A 20,287-nucleotide genomic window follows, 5' to 3' on the forward strand; every position below is an offset into this window, starting at 1 on the left:
GGCGGCGGAGGCGGCGAGACCGCGAGCGCTCCGTAAACAAAACCCTCCGTTTTGTTTACCCGGGCGGCGGGGCCTGGGTGGCGCAGGCGGTCTGAGCCTGCCCCCATCGCCACGACAGCGACCTTTCCGCCCCGTTCCCCCTCCCCTCCCGCCATCACCCGCCGTGAGGGGCGGCGGCGGCGGGGGGGGGGGGGCTGAGCGCGCCCCTTCCCCCCCCCCCTCCGTCCCCTCACGCCGGGGCGGGGCCGTGCGCGCGCCGCGGGGCGGGGAGGGCGGACCGCGCCATCGCCGGCGCAGCCAATGGCGCGCGGCCACCCCGCGATTCAAACGGCGCGTCCCGGCCAATGGGCGCGCTTGGCGGGGCGGGCGAGGGGGCGGGGCCGTGCGCGCGGCCGTAACCGTCGCTCGGCGGGGCGGTTGTTCCCCTCAGCGGAGAGCGGCGCGCGCTCGGGCCCCGCTCCCGCCGCTCCGCGGAACCGCCTCCGGCCCGGCCCGGCGCGGGCGGGCTCCAGGTAACGGGAACGGCGGCGCGGGCGGGCCCGGATACCCCCACCTCCCACCCCCTCCCCTCCCCCGCAGCTTTTCCTTGGCGGCTTTCCCGGCGGGAAGCGCTCCGGCCGATCGCCTCGGGCCTCGCTCCCGGCGGGCGGGCGGGCGGACGGCGCGGGCCCCTCGCTTGGAGCACCGGAGGTGGCGGGGTTGAGCGGCCCCGCTTTGTTCGGCTCCGCCGCGCCGGGCTCCGAGCGGGAGTAGGCCGCTGAGGGGCGGTGCGGCCCGGCCCCTCCCTTCCCCCGCGGCGGAGGCCCCGCGCCAGGCCCGGGCCGCGGGCGGGGCGGGGCTGAGGGGCCGGGCCTCGGCCGGCACGTGGGGCCCTTCCTGTCAACAGCGCCCGCCGCTCTCGGGCCCGCCCTGCCGCGCTCCGGGCCCTGCCGCGTCCCCTCCGCTAGCGAGGTTTCCGGTAGAAAGGCTCTTTGCAGGGAAGATCCGCGGTTCCCGGCCCTGGGGTTGATGGGTTGTTATTTTTGCCTCGAGGCGTATTGGCGCTTGTTTTTAGCGGTGAAGTTAAGTTGGTTTGGACAGGGGTAGGTGCCTCCACTGTTCTGGATGTGGAGAGAATAGTGGTGTTGCTGGAAAGGTCCTGCACAGCTCACTGTGGTGAATTCAGTATAACTTTCCATGTGTTGTTAGCCTTGACTGTCAGCTTTTTCTGTATTTTCCTGCATTTCTTCTTGCATTCAGCTGGCTCCCTCCTCTGACATCCAGAACGTTACTTAAGAGTGGTGAAATGTCAGAATTAGTAAATGGAATCATTGAATGTGTGTGAATTTTTTTCTCCCAAGAGGGAAAACTTGTTTATTTATTATTAAAACTCCGGGTCCAACTTGTGCTGATGGGGGTGTGATCTCCCTGTGGCTACAAGGTAACAGTCATCACTTTCTCCACACTGAAATATCTTCCTACATCTCTAGTGAGAGAGTCATGAAGAAGACCAGAAATGCATGCATGGGGCAATAATGTTTCTCAGCCAAGTTTCTTTTTAATTATTTCATTCTTGTTTGAGTCAGCAGAAACTTTTGTTCTTTACCCACTTTCAAGCTCCAGGGAGATTTGCATTAATTGGCTTGGCTTGGTATAGGATACAAAGTCCTTTTGAGCCTTTCTCTTAGAATCTAGATTCCTAAGGGAAAATTGTAATGGTTGAGAAAATACAAATTTCATCTCCTGAGTCAGTGGTTAAACTTGCAGTCAGGTGTGTGTACAGTTCAGGGTTCATTGTATGAGATTATTTTCTTTGGATTTATGTTTTAAAGCCATGGGAATTCAAAAGTTTGTGCAGAGCTGCTGGGAATATAGGCTGATGCCAGCTGATACCATGAAAATCATCAGGGGTGTGTAGAGCTTGAAAGAGCAGTACATTAAAAATGTAATCTCTAAACCCAATTTTTTTTGGAAAGACTTCCTGTCTTTTCTCTTCTGGATGCCAGAAATTGTGTGTGTTCATCTGAACAGATGAAGGCTGCCTTTAAAAGGTGCAGCTTTTTGAAGTGGGATGTAAGGAATGAGGAAGAGGGTAAGAAGTTACATTTACTTATTTTAATGTTTAGTGTTTGAGCTTATTATTAAGCTGTAATATTTAAGGCAAAGAATTGAAAAATACATAAATTTTGCCATTAATAAGATTGTACTTTTGAGTCAGAAGATATTTCCACTTGCTCATTTATTATTTTGGAATCTCATATTGGCAGTATCTACCTCAGGCTGAATTACATGACATGGATTTAGCTACAGGTCTTTCAACCACGTTTTTCAATTTTTTAAAACTAACTTCAGCTCCTTTTGAGAACAAGGTTGGAGGAAGGGAAGGTCTTTCTGCCTTTCACAGTAATTAATTCATCAAGTCACTTTTTCTTTAGACTTTGTGTTTGCATGCAGAAGTGCTGGGTTTTGAAATCTGGCAGAGAATTGCTTTTTATTATCCTTATGAATTCAAATTCAGAAATTGTATCTAAATTCTGAAGTGGTTGCTGTAAATTGGAAAAAAAAACAGTGTACATGTCCTCAGTAACAACTTCATGAAAAAATGTTACCCTTTTTGAAAAAAGATCCTGTTTTGTCCAACTCTGTGTGAGATCAGCCAGCTTTGTCCTGCTCAGGCTGCAGGTTTGCAGCTGTGCCTGAGGTGCTGCAGGTCAGGAGGAGAAAAGTTGGCTGGGGTGCAGGAAGTGCAGCAAGCAGAGGGGAAGTGAAGTCATGGTGGCATCTGGGGACAGCTCTGAGTGCACTCAGGTGCTCCTGGGTTCAGATTATTTCTGGAAGAACAGGAAGAAGCTGTGGCTGCAGGAGGCTGGCAAAGAGCAGTGGTAGCTCTGGATCTCCTGAAGAACTGCCTGTGGGTGAGGAAGCTGGGCAGGGAGACAGAAATGGGGAGTGAGATCAGATTTAGGCAGAGGTGGCAAAGGGGAGCCAGGACTGCTTTGGTCAGCAAGGGCAGAAAATCCACAAAGACTCCAAGATTGGGGCTAAGGAGAAAAGGGAGAACTTTTCATAAGAAACAAAGCATAAGAAGCAGGGCTATGAATTTGAAGGGGTTAAGCTGACTGGGATAAAAGAAACTTGGAGGAGTGAGAATTCAGAAAGAATAAGACAGAAAACAAGAAACTGGGACAGCAAACACTTGTTAGAAGGCAGAAGAGCTGGAATAGCACACATCTGACAAGCATAGACTAGAACTCATCATTTTTCTGACTGGCAAGTGTCAGTGAAACCAAATTATAAATCTTTGTTTTTTCTCCTTCAAGTATTATACAGCACAGGAGATGGCCAAATATTTCTGGTCTGAAGCAGTTTGGTGTTTTAGTAATAAAATCCATATGAGGGAATTCTGCTGAACTTTTTAGGTTTTTGACTTGGAGAGCTACACAGGTGTAAAATTTATCATCAGCAGCAATGTCAGGAAATGCCAGAATGAATGTTGGATGTAAAACCTCACTGGGCCCCATCCCCCAGTGTGTGATGAAGGTCTGTGATTGAATATTAACAGTATTTTTCCCCAAGAATCTTAACTTTTCACTGCAGGTTAGTTCATATGTAATGATTAACTAGTTACAGACTTGTATTTACCCTAGTTGTTTGGTTTCACTTTCTTATCAAACAAAATTGATAAATCAAACAAGTTAAAATGAAATGCTTTGACACCAACATTTTGTGGTTTGTGTCTGTTCCCTGTCCCTGCCATCCCCTCTGAGTTCCAATGTTGGTTGTACACGTGGTGCCAGTACAAATGGTAGTGTGCATTTCACCTTAGTATGAGTGAGCATTTCACCTTAGTATGAGTGTGCATTTCACCTCAGTGTTAGTGTGTACTTCACCTTAGTGTTAGTTAGTTTGTATTTCCCCTTAGACTTTTAAGATAGTCTCACTTGATACATTGAGATTAAAAGTATATTCTGCTTGGGATACCCGTTTTCAGAAGGCAGTGACATAACACAGGGCACTATACAAACAGTTCTGCAGGCGTTTACACTTGAAAGCAGCTTCCTCTGAGTTGTAGTTGTGGTTTTTCCCAGCTCATGGTGGGTGGCCCATGGGTAGTAGTCACTTACACCACGTTTTGTTAATATCAAATAAAAACCTGATGATGCAGATGGGAGATAGAGTTTCAGTTTTCAGGTTGCTGTGGGATTGCTGTGATGCTGAGCTTTGTTTTCCCATGGAGCCCTGGAAAAGGCATTATGCCCTTTTGTTAAAGAGGTGGAAAATAAAGCTCCAGACAGGAGCTTAAATTCTGAAGTTTTGCAACTTTGGAGTGTTTGGCATAATAAATTAAAGAGAGACTGTAATGTGGCTGTAAGTGTTGAATGATTGGGGATGTTTAATGTTTAGAAATCATCACTTCTGTAATTTCTGTAGAACCACAGGAAACCAGGGTTAGAGGACACTTCAGTACCATGTAATTTGCATTTCTCTCTAGATAAGATGAGCTTCATTGTGTAATTTTGGTCCAAGATGTGCTTTGCCTGATGATGGAGATTGTGTGTCGTAGCTCAGTGCTAGTCTGATAGATCTGAATGTTTGTCCAGAATGTGCACCTCCAATCTCCTCTCTATTTGAAGAGATCACTGCTGTTTTCTTACCACACAGCCTTTTCCCTGTTTCAAGTGAAGACTTTTGGAAGGTGTCCCCTTTTCAGTTACAGATACAGAAGGAGAGGAGGGGAATGAGGGCTGAGGTGTGGCTGCCACGTGCGCTGAGTGCTGTGTTTTGCAGGGACCGTGTTTGGAAAATGCCCAGCCGGAAGTTTGCTGATGGCGAGGTGGTGATGGGCCGCTGGCCGGGCAGCGTCCTGTACTACGAGGTGCAGGTGACCAGCTACGATGATGTGGCTCATCTCTACACTGTCAAGTACAAAGATGGAACTGAGCTTGCACTGAAGGAAAGTGATATAAGGGTGAGTGTGAAAAATGGTAGTTTATGATTGGCTTTTGGCAAATATTCAAATGAATATTGTATCTGTTACGTTAGAAAGTTATGCTGTGTTAATTTTTTTAAGTAGTGTATTCAATATAGTTTTTGGTTATCACATAATGTTAAAATAGAAATTATGTATGTGGGATATTTTTTTAAGAAAGAAATGAGGTACTCCCACTGAGATAGCAGCCACAGGACACCTCAATCTTTCAGAGGAAGAGAATTTATTGCCCCATTATCAGAAGAAACAAATTTCTTCCCGCCTTGTTCAGGCAGGATGATGCCATCTGGATTCAGAGGAAGAAGCTGACACTGACCAGACAGAATCCTGTGTTTGAATGCAATTTATGCATCATGGATGAGGTGTATGAATATGCAACAGGCTGCTGCTTTTAAGGGTTAATCCTCTGTTAATGTGGGTCCTTTTTCGGGCTTATTTTGCCCAGAAAAAGGTACCCAGACTGTCCATAACTCTTTGTTTTTATTGTCTCATATTGTCCTAATCCAATTTGTCCAAATTTTTATCACTCTAATTATATTACTATTTTTATAGCCACTTTATTACTATTAAACTTTTAAAATTTTGAAACCAAGTGATTGGCATTTTCCACAATGAGTACACATGGATTTAATTTTCAGTACTTCAGCTTAGGACTGGGTAGTTATTTTGCAAGTTTTTAGTTAACTGTGTCTTCAAGGAATTGGTGCTAAGTAAAAATTTCTTCCTGTGTGACACCTCAAGTAGAAGTTCAGAATGACCTCATTTTTAACGTTTCATAGTTGTTTTATTTATGTCAAAAAAGTATCATATTTTTGAGGAAAACCAAGTCTGATCCATCAGGAACTCTATAGCTTGATTTTTCATAAAAAACTGGTTTGGGTACCTTACCAAGGTAGTAATCAATGGGTTGATATTAATTTTGATGGCTTTCCATCTCTAAATAAGAAAATTTGATAACAAATGTGAAGATGCAGTTAAATGTCACTAAATTTAAACGGTGCATGCCCTTCAAGCTCATACTTAAAACATCTGCAAATAGCTTCTACTAGTTGAGGTCCTCAGAGGCTTCATCAGGTATTTTGCTGTATTTGTGACAATTGCAATCCCTTGAGAAAGGTTCATGTCATATAAGCATATTTCTTCCTCTTTACTTATCATTATTTTAATTTTTGTTGTTAATAAAGACCTTTAAAACTTCATAGCCAGTTTAAAATGATTAATGCAGGAGGAAAGACCCTGTTTGAATGTTCACTGTGGTTCATTTCTATGGCCTGCTCTGAAACCTGCATAGGTTCAAAGCCAGTTTGTGTGCCTTTATGTGAACTGTTGTGCCACTTCTGGGTGGCAGTCCCCATGCCCAGTCACTGGCCTCTTTTGGGACCAAAATGTTTCTGCCTTGAGGTAGGCAGCTGTTTTCACTGTTTCAACACTTTAGGATTTGTTACTTCTGCATGCAGATTAGCAGACTCAAGCTGGGCAAATGCCTTTCTTTGTCATGAAACATTGATGCATTATAAAAGTTGCATTGTGGAAATCTTACATGGGGAAATCAGCATTGTAGACTTCACAGAGAAATCAAACAGTGCTTTTGGAGTAAAGTGCTTTTGTTTATGAGATTAGTTACCAGATATAATTAAATGATTAGGCTGACTTGGGTTTGTAGTGTTGAGCCTGTGTTGCCTCACACAGATGATGAACCTCGCTCTCTCAAATGCTTTAATAAAGCTGAGCAGTGGAAGTGAGAGCAGCCACTGAGGGCTTGAGAGACAGCTCTGAATTCCTATCCCTGTGCACAGGATTGAGAGGGTGGTGTGCTCAACAGCTTGGTGCTCACTTTGGTAGCTTACATCCATAGCCTGATTTCTGTAGCTTCAACAGTTGGACTTGGAACAGGCTTCTTTGGGAATTGCCAGCAAAATTAGTATTCTGCAGTTGCTCTTTCTTAACAGCCTTTGTAGAGCATCAGTAGAGGAAATACGAGACAGATCTACAGAACTCACCACAAGAGTCCTCATCACAAACCCCCCCTGTTTCTAGAATTGTTCTTAGGGACACAGCTAAGATTTTGCTTGCTTTCCCTCTTTGTTTCAGTCGCAGTCATCCTTCAAGCACAGGAAGAGCCAGTCTTCCTCGAGTTCTCCCTCCAGGAGAAGCAGCAGCCGCTCTCGCTCTCGGTCTCCCGGCCGGCCAGCCAAGGGCAGGCGTCGTTCTGCTTCCCAAAGCAGGGAGCACAAGGAGGACAAAAAGAAAACCATCCAGGAGACCAGCTTAGCTCTACCGGTATTGGTTCTGTTCGTTGGCTTTTTGTGCGTGGGTTTGCTGGATTTTTATTTCAAGAAACTTTTGCTGTTTGTGAGAGATTGGTTTTTGCAGGCCAGGTTTATCATTGTAAAAGCCAGTTTATGTTCCCCAGACAGCATAATTACCTGCAAAAGTATATCTCTGAACTGCCTTTTTTTTTTTTCTTTAGATACTGGGTTTCTAGCTTGCAAAATTTGAGGAAATTCTTGAGAGGTAAACCAAGGTTATAAAGTTTCACTTGAATTTGGTGATACTGAGAACTCGGAATCCAAACAAACAAAATTTTTTAAATACTTAATATTGAAGTAATTGTTAGCCACGTGCTTCCACTTGTGAAATGGGGCAGTGGAAGTTAGCTTACTTTTAGGTGAGTTTATTGGTACATAGCAGGTAGGTATTAGGATTTGAAATAAAATGAGTTCTGTACCATATACAGTTTTTTGCCACAGTAGTGGAGAACAGGCAGTGTGGAATATTTAAATATTGTGATGGATAATATTGCAAAACTGGTTTCATTATAAAAACTAACCTGTAAGGATTTCTAAGTTTAGCAGTATCTGGTGTCTAGCTGAAATTTATTAGGTTTGTTCTTAGCATTTTTTATTTTAGATTGATTGCTAAAAATGGTTCTGGTCATCTTTTAAGTGAAGAGGAGTAGACATGGTGTTTCTCTGTGAAGAGAAAAACAGCATTTCTTGTGCCTCTTGTGCCCTTGAGATAGTTTCTCACTTGTCTGAGTCACAGTCCCTGGAACTGGGAGTGCATTCTGCTGATCTATTGAAAATGAACAGGTTTTAGTTAGGTTTCAGCTAGACTAAACCAGATTAATATAAATTAGCTAGGTAGGTTTAGTAAATTGGTACTCTTAGGCACTGAAATAGTTGTGGGGTTTGTTTTGCAGTGAGCTCCTTTGAGCTGTGTGATCCAGTGCCTGTGGTTCACAATCTGGTTTCAAGTAGTTTTTTAGCCAGCAGCTACTGTTTCCTTTTAATACTTTTAGTCTTTTGGGATAAAAGGGTCAAAAAGTGTTTGGTGGTTTTGTCCTGGCTTCTATCTGAGGAGTAGGATTGATCTGTTGGCTCTTGTAAGACTGGAAAGACCAGGTTCTCTTCAGCAAAACTTTAGTTGAAATAAAACATGTGAGTCATGTCTTCCCAGAGCTGTGTAAGCTAGACTCACTAGAGAAGAATTTTTATGAGAGAATTTATTTCTTCAAAGGTCTTTTATAGAAACTCAAACTTTCAGTTCTGCAGAACAGTGCCATATAGAGGACACTGAGAGCTTAAACTGTGCTTCTTGTTTTGACCAGAAACCGAGTGAGAATAACACCAAAAGGTACAATGGTGAACCTGAAAGTACAGAAAAAAATGCCACATCCTGCATCATCTTGGAGGTAGGAACTTGGAATTTGCTCTTAGCTTTTTGTCACATTCCTAGCTTGGCTCTCTCAGAAATTCCTAGAAAAGGGCAATCCAGTAATCTATCAGAAACAGAAGGCAACATAACCCTTAGAGGTTGAGTAAGTTGTTACAGAGAAAGGGATTTTTTATTGTCCTGATTGTTATCTAGTGGGCAGGCACATGGCAGAAGGGAAAGGGGAGGGTGGCAATGGATGATCTGTGCTGGAACTGCTGCTGATCTGTAATCACAGCCTAAGAGTTATAGTGCCTGGTTTTAGCAGTCTCTTTGTAGGAATGGATAATTGTATATTGGTGTTTTACAGTGAGTAATGTCCTCTGAAATATCAAATAAAGTAAAATCACTGGGAAACCTTTCAGTAAATTATTGTTTTTTTCATTTACAGCAAAAGTTAAAACCAGACCTGGAAATTAAGCGTGTGCTTGAGCAGTACAGCTTGCGTTCGAGGAAAGATGACAAGAAAAAAGAAGAGATCTATTCAGAGAAAAAAACTTTTGTGGCTGTAAAACCAATTGAGAAAGTATCAACAAAAACAAAGGAGCTGGAGTTTGGGGGAAGAATTGGTACGTGTGCAAATTGTCTTAATAGTTGAAAATTGGTACTATTTTGTGGGTTTGTACTTATTGACCATACTGTCATGTCAAGAACTGCTTTTTGGACCTTGGCTGCAGAATTCAGAGTAAAATTGTTGTGTTTCACTTCATTTAGTGGCAAAGAACCTTTATTGCACTTGGTTCATAAGTGAAATGCAGCAGAGATCTTGTGCCACCCCTTGGCACAGTGAGATTTAAATATTTCCAAGTTAAATTTAAGAATTAACCAGCAAAGCTTTTACATTTTCAAAATGTAGGTGCTTGAAACTTGACAGTAAAGTATTTTTTAGACAGTTTTTGGATTATTTTTGGAGGGATGCAGTGACCATGTATGGGAGTGAGAAGAATGTCTCAGTGTCCTGTTACGTGACTATGGGATTGCTGCTGTCTTGTTCAGGAGAAATTAATGGCAACATCTTCTTTGTTACTTAACATTGAGCTTTTTTAGCGGGATTGAAACTATTTTTTAAATTTTCTATACTTACCTTCTAACACGCCATGGTGTATGTTTCCAGGGACCTTCACGCTGATATTTTTTCTGCCTGCTACTGTATTCTACCTGCTGTTGATGTGCAAACAAGATGATCCAAGTCTTCTGAACTTGCCTCCTCTGCCAGCACTTGAGAGTCTTTGGGATTGGAGGGTGTTTGGTGTCGTTCTCTTGTGGTTTTTCCTACAAGCTGCGTTTTACTTGCTGCCAATTGGAAAGGTAGGCTGGCTGGAAGGTGGGGTGTGTTCTAAGTGCAGTGAATTTGAAAGCAATTTAATGAGTTTCTCTTAATAAACTGGAATATAGCAGCTGCAGATTTCTGTAAGCTTAAAACAGCACAGCTGTTTCAGAATTTTTGCATTTCAGAGCCTTCCAGTAGAGAAGGCAGAAGGCATTTTATAGGCATTCAGATCAAAGTGTGGACAGACTTTGCTTGATAGAATTCTAGAAGAATTTTAGGTGTCTGACTTTTAATTTCACAAACTATCTTGATGCTCAGTTTCTTAGGGATATCCAGCATTTTGGAATACAATCTTCATTTACAGGAATCTAAACCTTTCTAGCCATATGTATGAATATCAGGCAAAGGCTCTCCATCCCTCTCTTGGGACTTGAGGGTTAGTGGCAGATTCTGGAAGGACACTCTGAAATAGATCAGTCATGTTTTATTGCTGCACATGTTCACAATGACTGGAGAAGTTCTGCTTTCTTGGAGCTGCTTAAGAAGAGGTTTATTTTTAAAAATGTTTTTATTTGAAACTGCTGATCTCTTTCATTTGCTATCCAGAGTATGCTTTTTAGAACAATGCATGAGCTTCAGGTTTGAGTGTGTCCAGCTGGTTGCTTTGACTGAATATCTTTCTGACAGAGTTGAGCTTGGTTTTCCTCACCTGAAGGGCCCACAGAAAATACTTTGTTGAGCATTAATATTTTGTTCTCCTTAGGTTGTGGAAGGCTTGCCTCTTTCCAGTGGAAGGAGACTGCAGTACCGGATAAATGGTGAGCATGGTGCAGCTGGTTATTCCAGAACTGATTCCATTGTGTGATTTGCAGAGCTCAGCACCATAAAATACAAATGTTGAAAGATACAGTTTGTCCAGAGAACAGATCTCGTAAATCTTGGATAAAATCAGATGAGCCTTGTCTTGGAAGAAGGTGCTTAGTAATCATCAGGAACTCAGTGACCCAAGAGCAAGACATTACACTGGATGGGGTGGTAGTGGAACTCAAATACTGCAGTACAAAGCTGAGTTTTGTCATAGTCTGGTAAGATGCACCATTTTAAAGTTGGAATAGGGCTGTAAGTAACAAACAAGGGGAATTGCATCCTGCAAAAGTGAGTCTCCTTGGGGCTTCTCATACCTGTCTTCGTTTTGGACTTTTGTCTGTAGTTGTGCCCTGCATTCTGATAAAGGGAGGAAATAAGCTACATAATTTGGACTGTTAAAAAAGAAAAGCCTTGTCTTGCTGCTTCAAAGGCTAATTTTAAAAGCAAATTTAAAAGCCTTCTTGAGGAAAGGTAAGGACAGGAGGCACTGGGCACAAAGTGAAGCACAGGAGGTTCCATCTGAGCTAGACCAGATGAACTCTGGAGGTTCCTTCTAACCTCACCCCCTGTGACCCTGTGAAGGGAACCATAGCAACTCCTTAGCTGAGGGCAGCAGAGAACTGCCTGCTCCTATTTGGGCATCAGTCCATTCTGTGTGAAATGATACTCTCAATGTATGCAAAAGTTTTTGTGTTCAAGTTTTGCCTTCTTGATAAGTCATTTTAATACTTTAATTACTGCTATCTGTGCCAAGCTATATATGAAGATAATTCAAAGATGAGACTTTGTGAGCTGCTCTCATTATCCATTAGTAGTGTCAGTGTCCATTTTCCCACTAAAATCTGAAAGTAGGTCCTATGGCATAAAAAATTGAGAAGTATTCAGAGTGTTCCTGCCTCTTGTCCCTATGGTGAGCACAGCTTCAGGGCTTAGAGTCCCTTAGTTATATTGCTGTGCCCCAGAAGTTTGAACCATGGGATGTCCAAGATGTTCCTGGAATATGGACAAATATTGGAAGAAGTAAAAGTGCAGAAAGGTTGGATTAGGTAGGCCCTACTAAAAAGATAAATTGGGTTTTTTTTATTTTGACTAATATGTCTTTCTCCTGCATCCTTTAGGGTTTTATGCTTTTATTTTGACTGCTGCAGCTGTTGGAGTTTTGTTGTACTTTGAGTTTGAGCTCCATTATTTGTACGATCACCTCATGCAGTTTGCGGTGTCAGCTGCAGCTTTTTCCTTGGCACTGAGCATTTACCTGTATGTCCGATCCCTGAAAGCACCCGAGGAGGAGCTAGCACCAGGTGGAAATTCTGGTGAGTTACAACATTCTGGGTCATTCCAATTCTTTGCTGGACTTTGATTTCTGCAAATTTAAGGCTGGTTATTATAACACTGTGACTTTAATTTTGCTTTGTGTAGTTTTGTTTGTTTGTTTTTTTTTTCTCCAAACTCAGTCCCAAATATGAAGTCAGGGCATAGTATTTTCCTTCTTGTCCACCTTTTTTGATGGATGGTTAGTTGTCACAGCTAAAGGGAATTCTTTTTCCTAGACAAAAGCAATTAAATAGGAGAAAATGTAAAATTAATTAATGCCATATGATCATGTTCATAGACACTGTGATGTAAGCTTCAGGATAAGGCTGAAAACAAAGAAGGAACAAGTGTCAGGGTGAACTTCTAAAGTGGTTAGTCCTCCTAATTAATAAAAAATTAGAGCATCTTAAAATAAAAACTATGTAGATTTTGTTTTGTATTTTGCACAAAATTTTTTTTTTGCTAATCTGAAGGCTTTTAAAAATTTGTAATGAGAGAACATTAGTGGAAAGTGGGATTTTGTTTATGGGGAGGAGTGTAGTGGCAGATAAAAGCAAGAGTATTGCTAACAGGTTTTGTCTTACCTGCAGGGTATTTTATTTATGACTTTTTTACTGGACATGAATTAAACCCTCGTATTGGCAGCTTTGACCTCAAATACTTCTGTGAGTTGCGTCCAGGATTAATTGGCTGGGTGAGTCAGTAATCTCAATTATTTTATTTACTTTAATAGTACAATGAGGGATTTTTTTTTTACGCACATACACATATAATTGATATTAAGGATATTTATAAATACTTATAAATGAGTACTGAAAAACAGTTCCACGTTGCTATTTTTTTAATGACTATTTTTATTCACTTGAAGGAAATTTCTAGTTTCTTAGTTTTGTGGCAAATGAAAACCCTTTTTAAGGTATTCGTGTGTTGAGGTTATACAGCTTCAAAAATATGGTTAGTTGCAAACTTACTTGTAAAATGTTTATTAGTTTTTTAAACTAAACATTTACTTTACAAATACTTGTGTTAAAATGTCCTGTAGTGTGATAGAAAATACATACCACTTTCTTTTACAAGTGAACTTTAAATAAAATCTTTTCCAACTTAGGTTGTTATAAACTTGGCAATGCTCTTGGCTGAGATGAAGATCCACAATCTCAGTGTGCCATCCCTGTCCATGATTCTTGTGAACAGCTTCCAGCTTCTCTATGTGGTGGATGCTCTTTGGAATGAGGTAAATGCCAATCCCCTTCAACTGTGTCCATTTCTAATTACAATGTTAAGAGAAGGAGGCCTTGGAAGTGCTGAAATTCCTTCCTCCTTGTTTCTAGGAGGCTGTTTTGACTACAATGGACATTACCCATGATGGATTTGGCTTCATGCTGGCGTTTGGAGATCTGGTGTGGGTTCCATTTGTCTACAGCCTGCAGGCCTTCTACTTAGTGGGTCATCCCACCACAATTACTTGGCCTGTTGCTGCTGCAATTACTGTTCTGAACTGTAAGTTACAGTCAATGTCATTGGTGTGTGGGTTACAACAGAGTTCTGATTGTTGCTTCAGAGATGGGAGGTGAAGCTTTAGCTCAGATGCAGCAGTCATTGTCTGGCTCCTGTGAAATACAAAGAATATAACAAATTCTCATTTTAGCAAATGAAGGATAGCTGAGACTTTGAACATTTAATTGTTCTGTTGAGAAGCAGCTCTAGGTGGGTGCTGTCTGGAGTTGAAGAAGTGACTTAACATATTTTGCATTTAATAAATGCTTTTTTAAGTCAATCTGAGCAACTCATTTAAAAAAAAAAAGTAAATACCTTGTTGGCTACACTCTGCTGAACCTGGGGAAAAAGTAATTATTGCATTTCCTTCCCTGATGACCATAGTGACCAACAGGTGTCAGTAGAAAACATCTTTTTTCATCAAAGCTCAGTGCTTTGAGAAAAGATCTCACATCTTTAGGCAACCTTACATTTGCACCAACATATGCTTGTTGTGCCTGTTACCTGAATAAAAACAGTAAAAACCCACTCATATTTTGTAGACATGACAAAGAATTGGAAAAAATGAGAAGATTTACAACTTAATATGTGCAATACTGAAAAACAGAAAATAATTTTTTCATTTTCACCTAATGTTTTTTCTTGGGTTTCTATTATTTAAAAAAATAATATCTTTATTCAAAGTATGTTGTGATCATCTTTTTTCAATGCAGCTTTGGAAAAAGCAAGTTTAAGCTGCTGTGTGAAAATTATGGGGGATATGAATTTGAAACCCAGATAATTCCTTGTCTGCTTCTTTTATTATCATGATCTTGTAAATGAGTTGTCAGTTCATGGAGTAGGTGCTGTAACCAAGTGCTAGGCTGCAAAATAGAGCTGTAATCATACAATGTGGAATTCACATCCCCTTCTGTGAATTTCAAACTCAGTGTGGCATTAAAAAACTCAGATATAGATGTGAAAATAAAGGTTCTTCAGAATCTCTTCAAAGCTACCCAGTAACAAGGATCATATGGAATGCAGTTTTCCGGTGGCATTTCTGTCCTGTTAAAGCAGAAAATACCAGTTGAACCTCTGGGGAAAAGCCTTTGATGGAATAAGTGTGGCAAAGGGCATTGTGAGTGCTTTTGTTGAAGCTGAGAAAACTGGAAAATATCTGAAAATGCAAAACACATCCTGTTTATTTTCAGGTATTGGGTATTACATCTTCCGCAGTGCAAATTCCCAGAAAAACAATTTCCGGCGGAACCCGGCAGATCCCAAACTGGCCAGTGAGTGCATTCTTTATTCCATTGCCTGGGATTTTATTCGATGGCTCTTTGTAGTGTATAAACACATATTTCAGTCACTGCATTGACCACAATACTCTGTCCACAGATCTGAAATTTATACCCACTGCAACTGGCAAAGGGCTTCTTGTCACGGGTTGGTGGGGTTTTGTTCGTCACCCCAATTACCTCGGTGACATCATCATGGCTCTGGCATGGTCCCTACCCTGTGGTGAGTTTCTGAGACTCAAGTGCATTTTAGCAAAAAGGCTTTTCTTTGCATCTGTCTGGGTTTGAAATGCCAAGTGGGAATTTTTTGAGATGGTAAACCCTATTGAATGGCAGATTTCTGTGTCATAAGTCTAATGCAACACGTTTTTACTTCCATTTTACCCTTTCTAACTTGCCAAAGATTTTACTCATCTTTCTGACACTTTATCATTCAATAACCATGGGACTTACTTGCTAATTAGCTGTTCTTTAAATTTTTTAGGCTAGTGAGTGTTTTCAGCTGAAGTTCCCCAAAAGTGGGAGTTTGCTTGGAGACAAGGGCCACCACATAGACAGAGGACTTGAAGTGAAAGATACTTAAAAGAAAGGTCATCAAACACAGTGAAATTATCTTTCAAAGTGTTTGTTAATAATACACAGAGGTGGACACAACAAATCAGGTGGAGCAGAGTAGTGGGTTAGAACCAGAACCTGCTGCCACACTCCTCCTGATGCAGCCCAGAGTACACTTGGCTTTTTGGGCTGCAGTCTCACATTTCTGGGTCCTTTCCAGTTCTTTTCATCCACAGGTCAAGTGGTGTGCTCTGAGCAAAGCTGGACTCATGTCTGCAGGCAAAATAGAGAAAATCTTGTGTGGGGCAGTTTGGTGGTGCAGAAATTTGACTGGAAATGTGGTTTTGATAACTAAAGAACTTTAAATGACAATAACACTTCAATATGTGCCAGCTTTGCATGTACTGAGAGTGAAATTGGTAAATTTTGTGACTCTAAATGTCACCATGATATTTTCTGAAAAATCCCTTTGCCAGGATTTCTTCTCCTGGGAAGCTGAGAAGCCTCAGAAAAGAATGAAAACAATAATTATCTGATTACTTGGGAATGTGGCTTGGACATTGTTTACCAACAGGGGCATCCTTGATTGGTTCCATGTGAATTGTTTTAACTTCATGACCAATCCCAGCCAGCTGTGTTGGACTCTCTGAGTCAGTCACCAGCTTTCCTTATCATTCTTTCCTAGGCTTCTGATGAATCCTTTCTCTATAGTTTAGTATAGTTTTAGTATATAATTTCTTATGGTATGGTATAACTATGGTATGGTATAGCTATGGTATGGTATATTATAGTTATACCATATTCTCAGCCTTCTGAGAACATGGAGTTAAATTCTCATCTCACCCTGTCCTGGGAACCCTCACAAACACCGCATCTAAATGTTCAGAATTGCTTTCTGTGGGTTTGTGGCTCTTTTTCTGTCTGCATGTGTTGCGCTGTCCTGTTGATATTCAGTGTTTCAGTGTAAAATGCTTTGGCCTTGCACAAGCGCGTCACCGGCTTTGAACGCGTTATCAGCTACCACCTCCAGATTTTGCCCTGTGTCTATCTAAGTTAACTTTGTCCCTTTGCAGGTTTTAATCACATTCTGCCCTATTTCTACGTGATCTATTTCATCTGCTTGCTGGTGCACCGGGAGGCTCGTGACGAGCACCACTGCAAGCAGAAGTACGGGCTGGCCTGGGAGCGGTACTGCCAGCGCGTCCCCTACCGCATCTTCCCCTACATCTACTAGAGCACTCCAGGGCCTGCTGGGCACGTCACTGCTACTCTTAGATTCCTTGCAGAGAGAGATACCTCCTACCTTTGCACTTGGGCAGTTGGTATTTAGGCTTTTAAAGAAAACAAAACAAACTAAACCCGACCAAACGTTGGAGTGCGTCGAAGGCGTCGCTTACAAGTAGACTTCGAGATGTGAGTGATGTGAACTGACTGTCTGTGACTTCAATTTTTAAAAAAAATTGTGAATTTTCAAAACTCTTTGAGCCCTAATTTTTCAAGCTAAATTTTATCTAGAATTCTGAGTTTACATTTTTTTATTGCATTTAATTAAGCACTGTGATGTAAAGTATATTATTTTCTTAATACAATAAATGCTGAAATTCCATCCAGTTCATTTTTTGGTGTTACTCGTACCATCTAACTTCAGATGTCCAATTTAGTTGCCTGAATTGGAGGAGCAGCAGGGTCTTTTTGGTCAGTGGAGCTGGAAGCAGAGGATGTGAGGGGCCTGCAGCCCCACGACCAGAACTGGCACAGCTCAGCTTACATGGTTGCTCCTCTCCTGGCTTTTCATTGATGGCATTTTTTTGGTCAGAGAGGCTCAGCTGGCCCCTCCTGCCCTGCACCTGCAGGAGGATAAAAAGATGGAACTGGGAGAAGGGGCAGAGCTGTTCCCTTCTCCCTCCCCATGCTTTTGAGGCAGTTCAGGAACGCCCAGGGGCAGCTCTGAGCCCTGCCTGGCAGTGCCCCTGGCTCTGGAGGTGGAGCCTGCTTGTGGCTCACACTCCTGGAGGGAATGAACCTCTTCAAAGCCTTTCTGTGGCTGTGGAAGGGAGTAGTGAACCCTCAGCTTGCCTCTGGCATTGAACATGGGGGAAAAAGTGTGCAGTGTCTGCCTGCTAGGCACAAAAGGATAAAATGACCACAGTTGGCTCCTTCTGATCTTTGTAAATTAAGTCTTAATGTACCATAGTGTTTACCAAGTGTGTATAATAAAAGCCTCCACGTTTTTGCTGTACAGTGTTTGGGTTTGAAAAATGCAACAGCTTTTTTAGAAACAGGAGAAATCAGTAACTAAACCAATTTCCAGTAATTTTAAAAAAGGTAATTGAATAAAGGGTTTTTGTAAATTAATGTAGTTAATTCTTGAAACAATTGAAGTGTTCATTTAAATATTTGTATTGACAGATATGCTATGAAAATATAGGAAATGCTCCTCAATCCAAAGTTGTTTTTTTGGTTTCTTTTTGTTTTTAATTTGGCATTGCTACCTCATATGTAGGTGTTGCCTTTTGTACTGTTGCAGATAGAGAAATAGCTATTTTTTTGCTATTGCTATTTAAAACAACATTTTTTTACATGAGCCTGTGGTTAAACTCAACCACTTTCTAATATATTTTTGTATATATTTGACTTTTTAACTAATGTATGTGTTCTGGTTACTAGCTGTGTTCTTTGTCTAACTGGCTGTAAATTATATGCCCTTGTGGTATTTACTTCATAAGTAGAATAATTTTACTGAAATACTCTTGCTTAATTAATTAGCTTTTATTCTGTTGTCACAAGTAAGAGCTTTTCACACACTTTGTACATGAGGTTTATAGCACAAATTGCCCTAAAAAGCTTACTAGGATATTAAATGAAGTGCAGATACTTCTGCACTTGCTTGCAGGAGTGTTCCTAATAAATTGGAATGTTATTTATCAATTTTTTCAGTTATTTTAAAATGTCGATGTAATTGAAATCTAGCATGTGATTTTTAAAAAAATAAAATAAAATAACCTATTTTGTACACGGGCATTTTTTAAAGATAATTGTACAATTGAAGTGTATATAATGTAGCTTGATTGTTGGTGGTGTAAGGAATTGTTTTAAGACAAGTGCTTTGATTGCTGGCAGAAAATAGCAGTGCCTCTAACAAGACTCGAGGGAATTCACTGGGGTGCAGCAGCAGATGAAACTGGGCTATTGCTGTTGCCAGTCCTTGCTGGGGGAATTGATGGCAAATGGGGAGATCATTGAACAGCCCTGGCGTGCAGCTGGGCTTTAGAATCTGCTTTGATTCCTCAGCCTGTAGGGCAGGAGCTGCTCCTGCTGCTGTTCCCAGTTTCATCTGCTGCCACCCAAGGTTGTGCAAATGTCACTCGGAGCCCTTGTCTTTCAGAATCTGAACCTGACCAATGACAACTTCATTTACATGCTGAATTTTATGTAAATTTGATTTTGAAGTAACTGTTTTTAATACAAACAAGCCCATGAGCTAAAATAAAGGTTTTGCTTAAAACTAAGTAGTGCATTTTTTTTTCCCAATTCATGGGAATACCTGATAAAAATGACATTGCTTTTCCTCATTTAGTACAGGTGTGAGTTTGCTGGAGTTCCTGTTGTACCTGTGTTTGTGGGCTGGGTGTTACAAGCTCAGGTGTGGTGCTTCTCTTAGTCTGCCTGGGCATTTTTTCTTCTTCCCTCTGCTACTCCAAAAACAAACTTAATTTCAGCTGTAAAAATTCAGAATTAACACTCAATTTGCCTGTAGAATATCGCATTTTCCCCCACAGCCTCTATTAGGAGTCAAAAGCAAACCCAATTAGGCTGTATCTACATAAAGTGTTACTGCACAGGAAATAAATGCAAGTTTGACCTACAAGGCTGTAGTTGAAATATGGTACAGGAGCAGGAATGATAGTTTTGCATACAGAAGGATATCTACCCATAGGTAATAAAAATGTTTGCTTAAATTACATTTACCAGAGCTCATGAAAAACTTACCAGAAGCACAGTTCTTGCCTCGTGGGGAGTGAGAGCTGTCTGGGGGAGTGGGTGGAAAACCTTTCCTGTGTGTGGATGGAGAACATATTGCACTGTCTGTACAGAGCTGCTTTCTGCTGGGGCAGTTCCCTTAAATTAGAAGGAAATGCTTTGATAGAGCTTTCACTCTTTTAATATTTAAAAAAGAAATCTTAACCGGTAAACTTTTTAATAAGTATTTTTCAAGCATCTTCTCTACCTTTTTGTAAGTATAAATGTCTGCAATAGCATTACTGAATGTCACCAGAAGCACTTTGTGTCCCACCAACACTTTGTGGGAATGGGGAAAGTTTTTGAAGGAAGAACTGGAAGTTGGCCAAACTGGACTGGTGCTTTTTGGGTGGTTTTTTTGGTGACAGAGAGAGAGGGGGGGTGTGTGTATGTGTGTGTGGTTGTCATATTCCCATCATGTCAAATTCCCATCCATCTTCCTCCTCGAACACGATCCGGTGCTGCAGCCAAGTGGTTCCAGTAATTTCCCTTCTGTACCTCGAGGTTGTTCTCTGAGTAGGGATAGGGAATGCCAGGGCCAGGGATTCCAGAAGATCCTTTTCCTGCCTCCCCCTGTGCTGCATCTCACGCTGCAGACGCTGGGTGGAGCAGGTTCTTTACTCGTTGCTGCACGCTGTGATCCCAGGAGCAGCATCCTCCTTGCTGGGGGAGGAGCATTTCTCCACTGCAACCATCGGTTTTCCTGGACTGGGAGAGGGCAGCAGTTCCCTGTGTCCTTGTGCTCTTCAATTCCCTCCTAAACGCTTGGCTGAAGGAGGGGAACATGCTCATGTAGCCACATTT

The 20,287-nt window shown here is 41.7% G+C and overlaps 1 protein-coding gene across 1 annotated transcript; it reads left to right on the top strand.

Moving 5' to 3' along the window:
• The first annotated feature begins 405 nt into the window (after positions 1-405).
• Positions 406-18,972, top strand: LBR (lamin B receptor). Its single transcript, XM_066546216.1, has 14 exons — positions 406-512; positions 4,768-4,948; positions 7,061-7,249; positions 8,580-8,663; positions 9,075-9,252; positions 9,798-9,991; positions 10,717-10,771; positions 11,939-12,133; positions 12,725-12,828; positions 13,243-13,368; positions 13,466-13,634; positions 14,822-14,902; positions 15,009-15,131; positions 16,537-18,972. Exons 2-14 carry the CDS (start codon positions 4,784-4,786, stop codon positions 16,695-16,697), a joined length of 1,824 nt encoding a protein of 607 aa, XP_066402313.1. The 5' UTR covers positions 406-512; positions 4,768-4,783; the 3' UTR covers positions 16,698-18,972.
• Positions 18,973-20,287: the final 1,315 nt, after the last annotated feature.

The sequence above is a fragment of the Molothrus aeneus genome, chromosome 3, assembly GCF_037042795.1.
Source record: "Molothrus aeneus isolate 106 chromosome 3, BPBGC_Maene_1.0, whole genome shotgun sequence".
Lineage (NCBI taxonomy): Eukaryota > Metazoa > Chordata > Aves > Passeriformes > Icteridae > Molothrus > Molothrus aeneus.

Bases quoted from the DNA above. Each gene is read 5' to 3' on its own strand.
- LBR (XM_066546216.1), top strand. From the start codon at position 4,784: ATGCCCAGCCGGAAGTTTGCTGATGGCGAGGTGGTGATGGGCCGCTGG. The intron at 10,772-11,938 runs GTGAGCATGGTG...TGCATCCTTTAG, and splicing joins ACTGCAGTACCGGATAAATG to GGTTTTATGCTTTTATTTTG. The intron at 13,635-14,821 runs GTAAGTTACAGT...GTTTATTTTCAG, and splicing joins TGCAATTACTGTTCTGAACT to GTATTGGGTATTACATCTTC.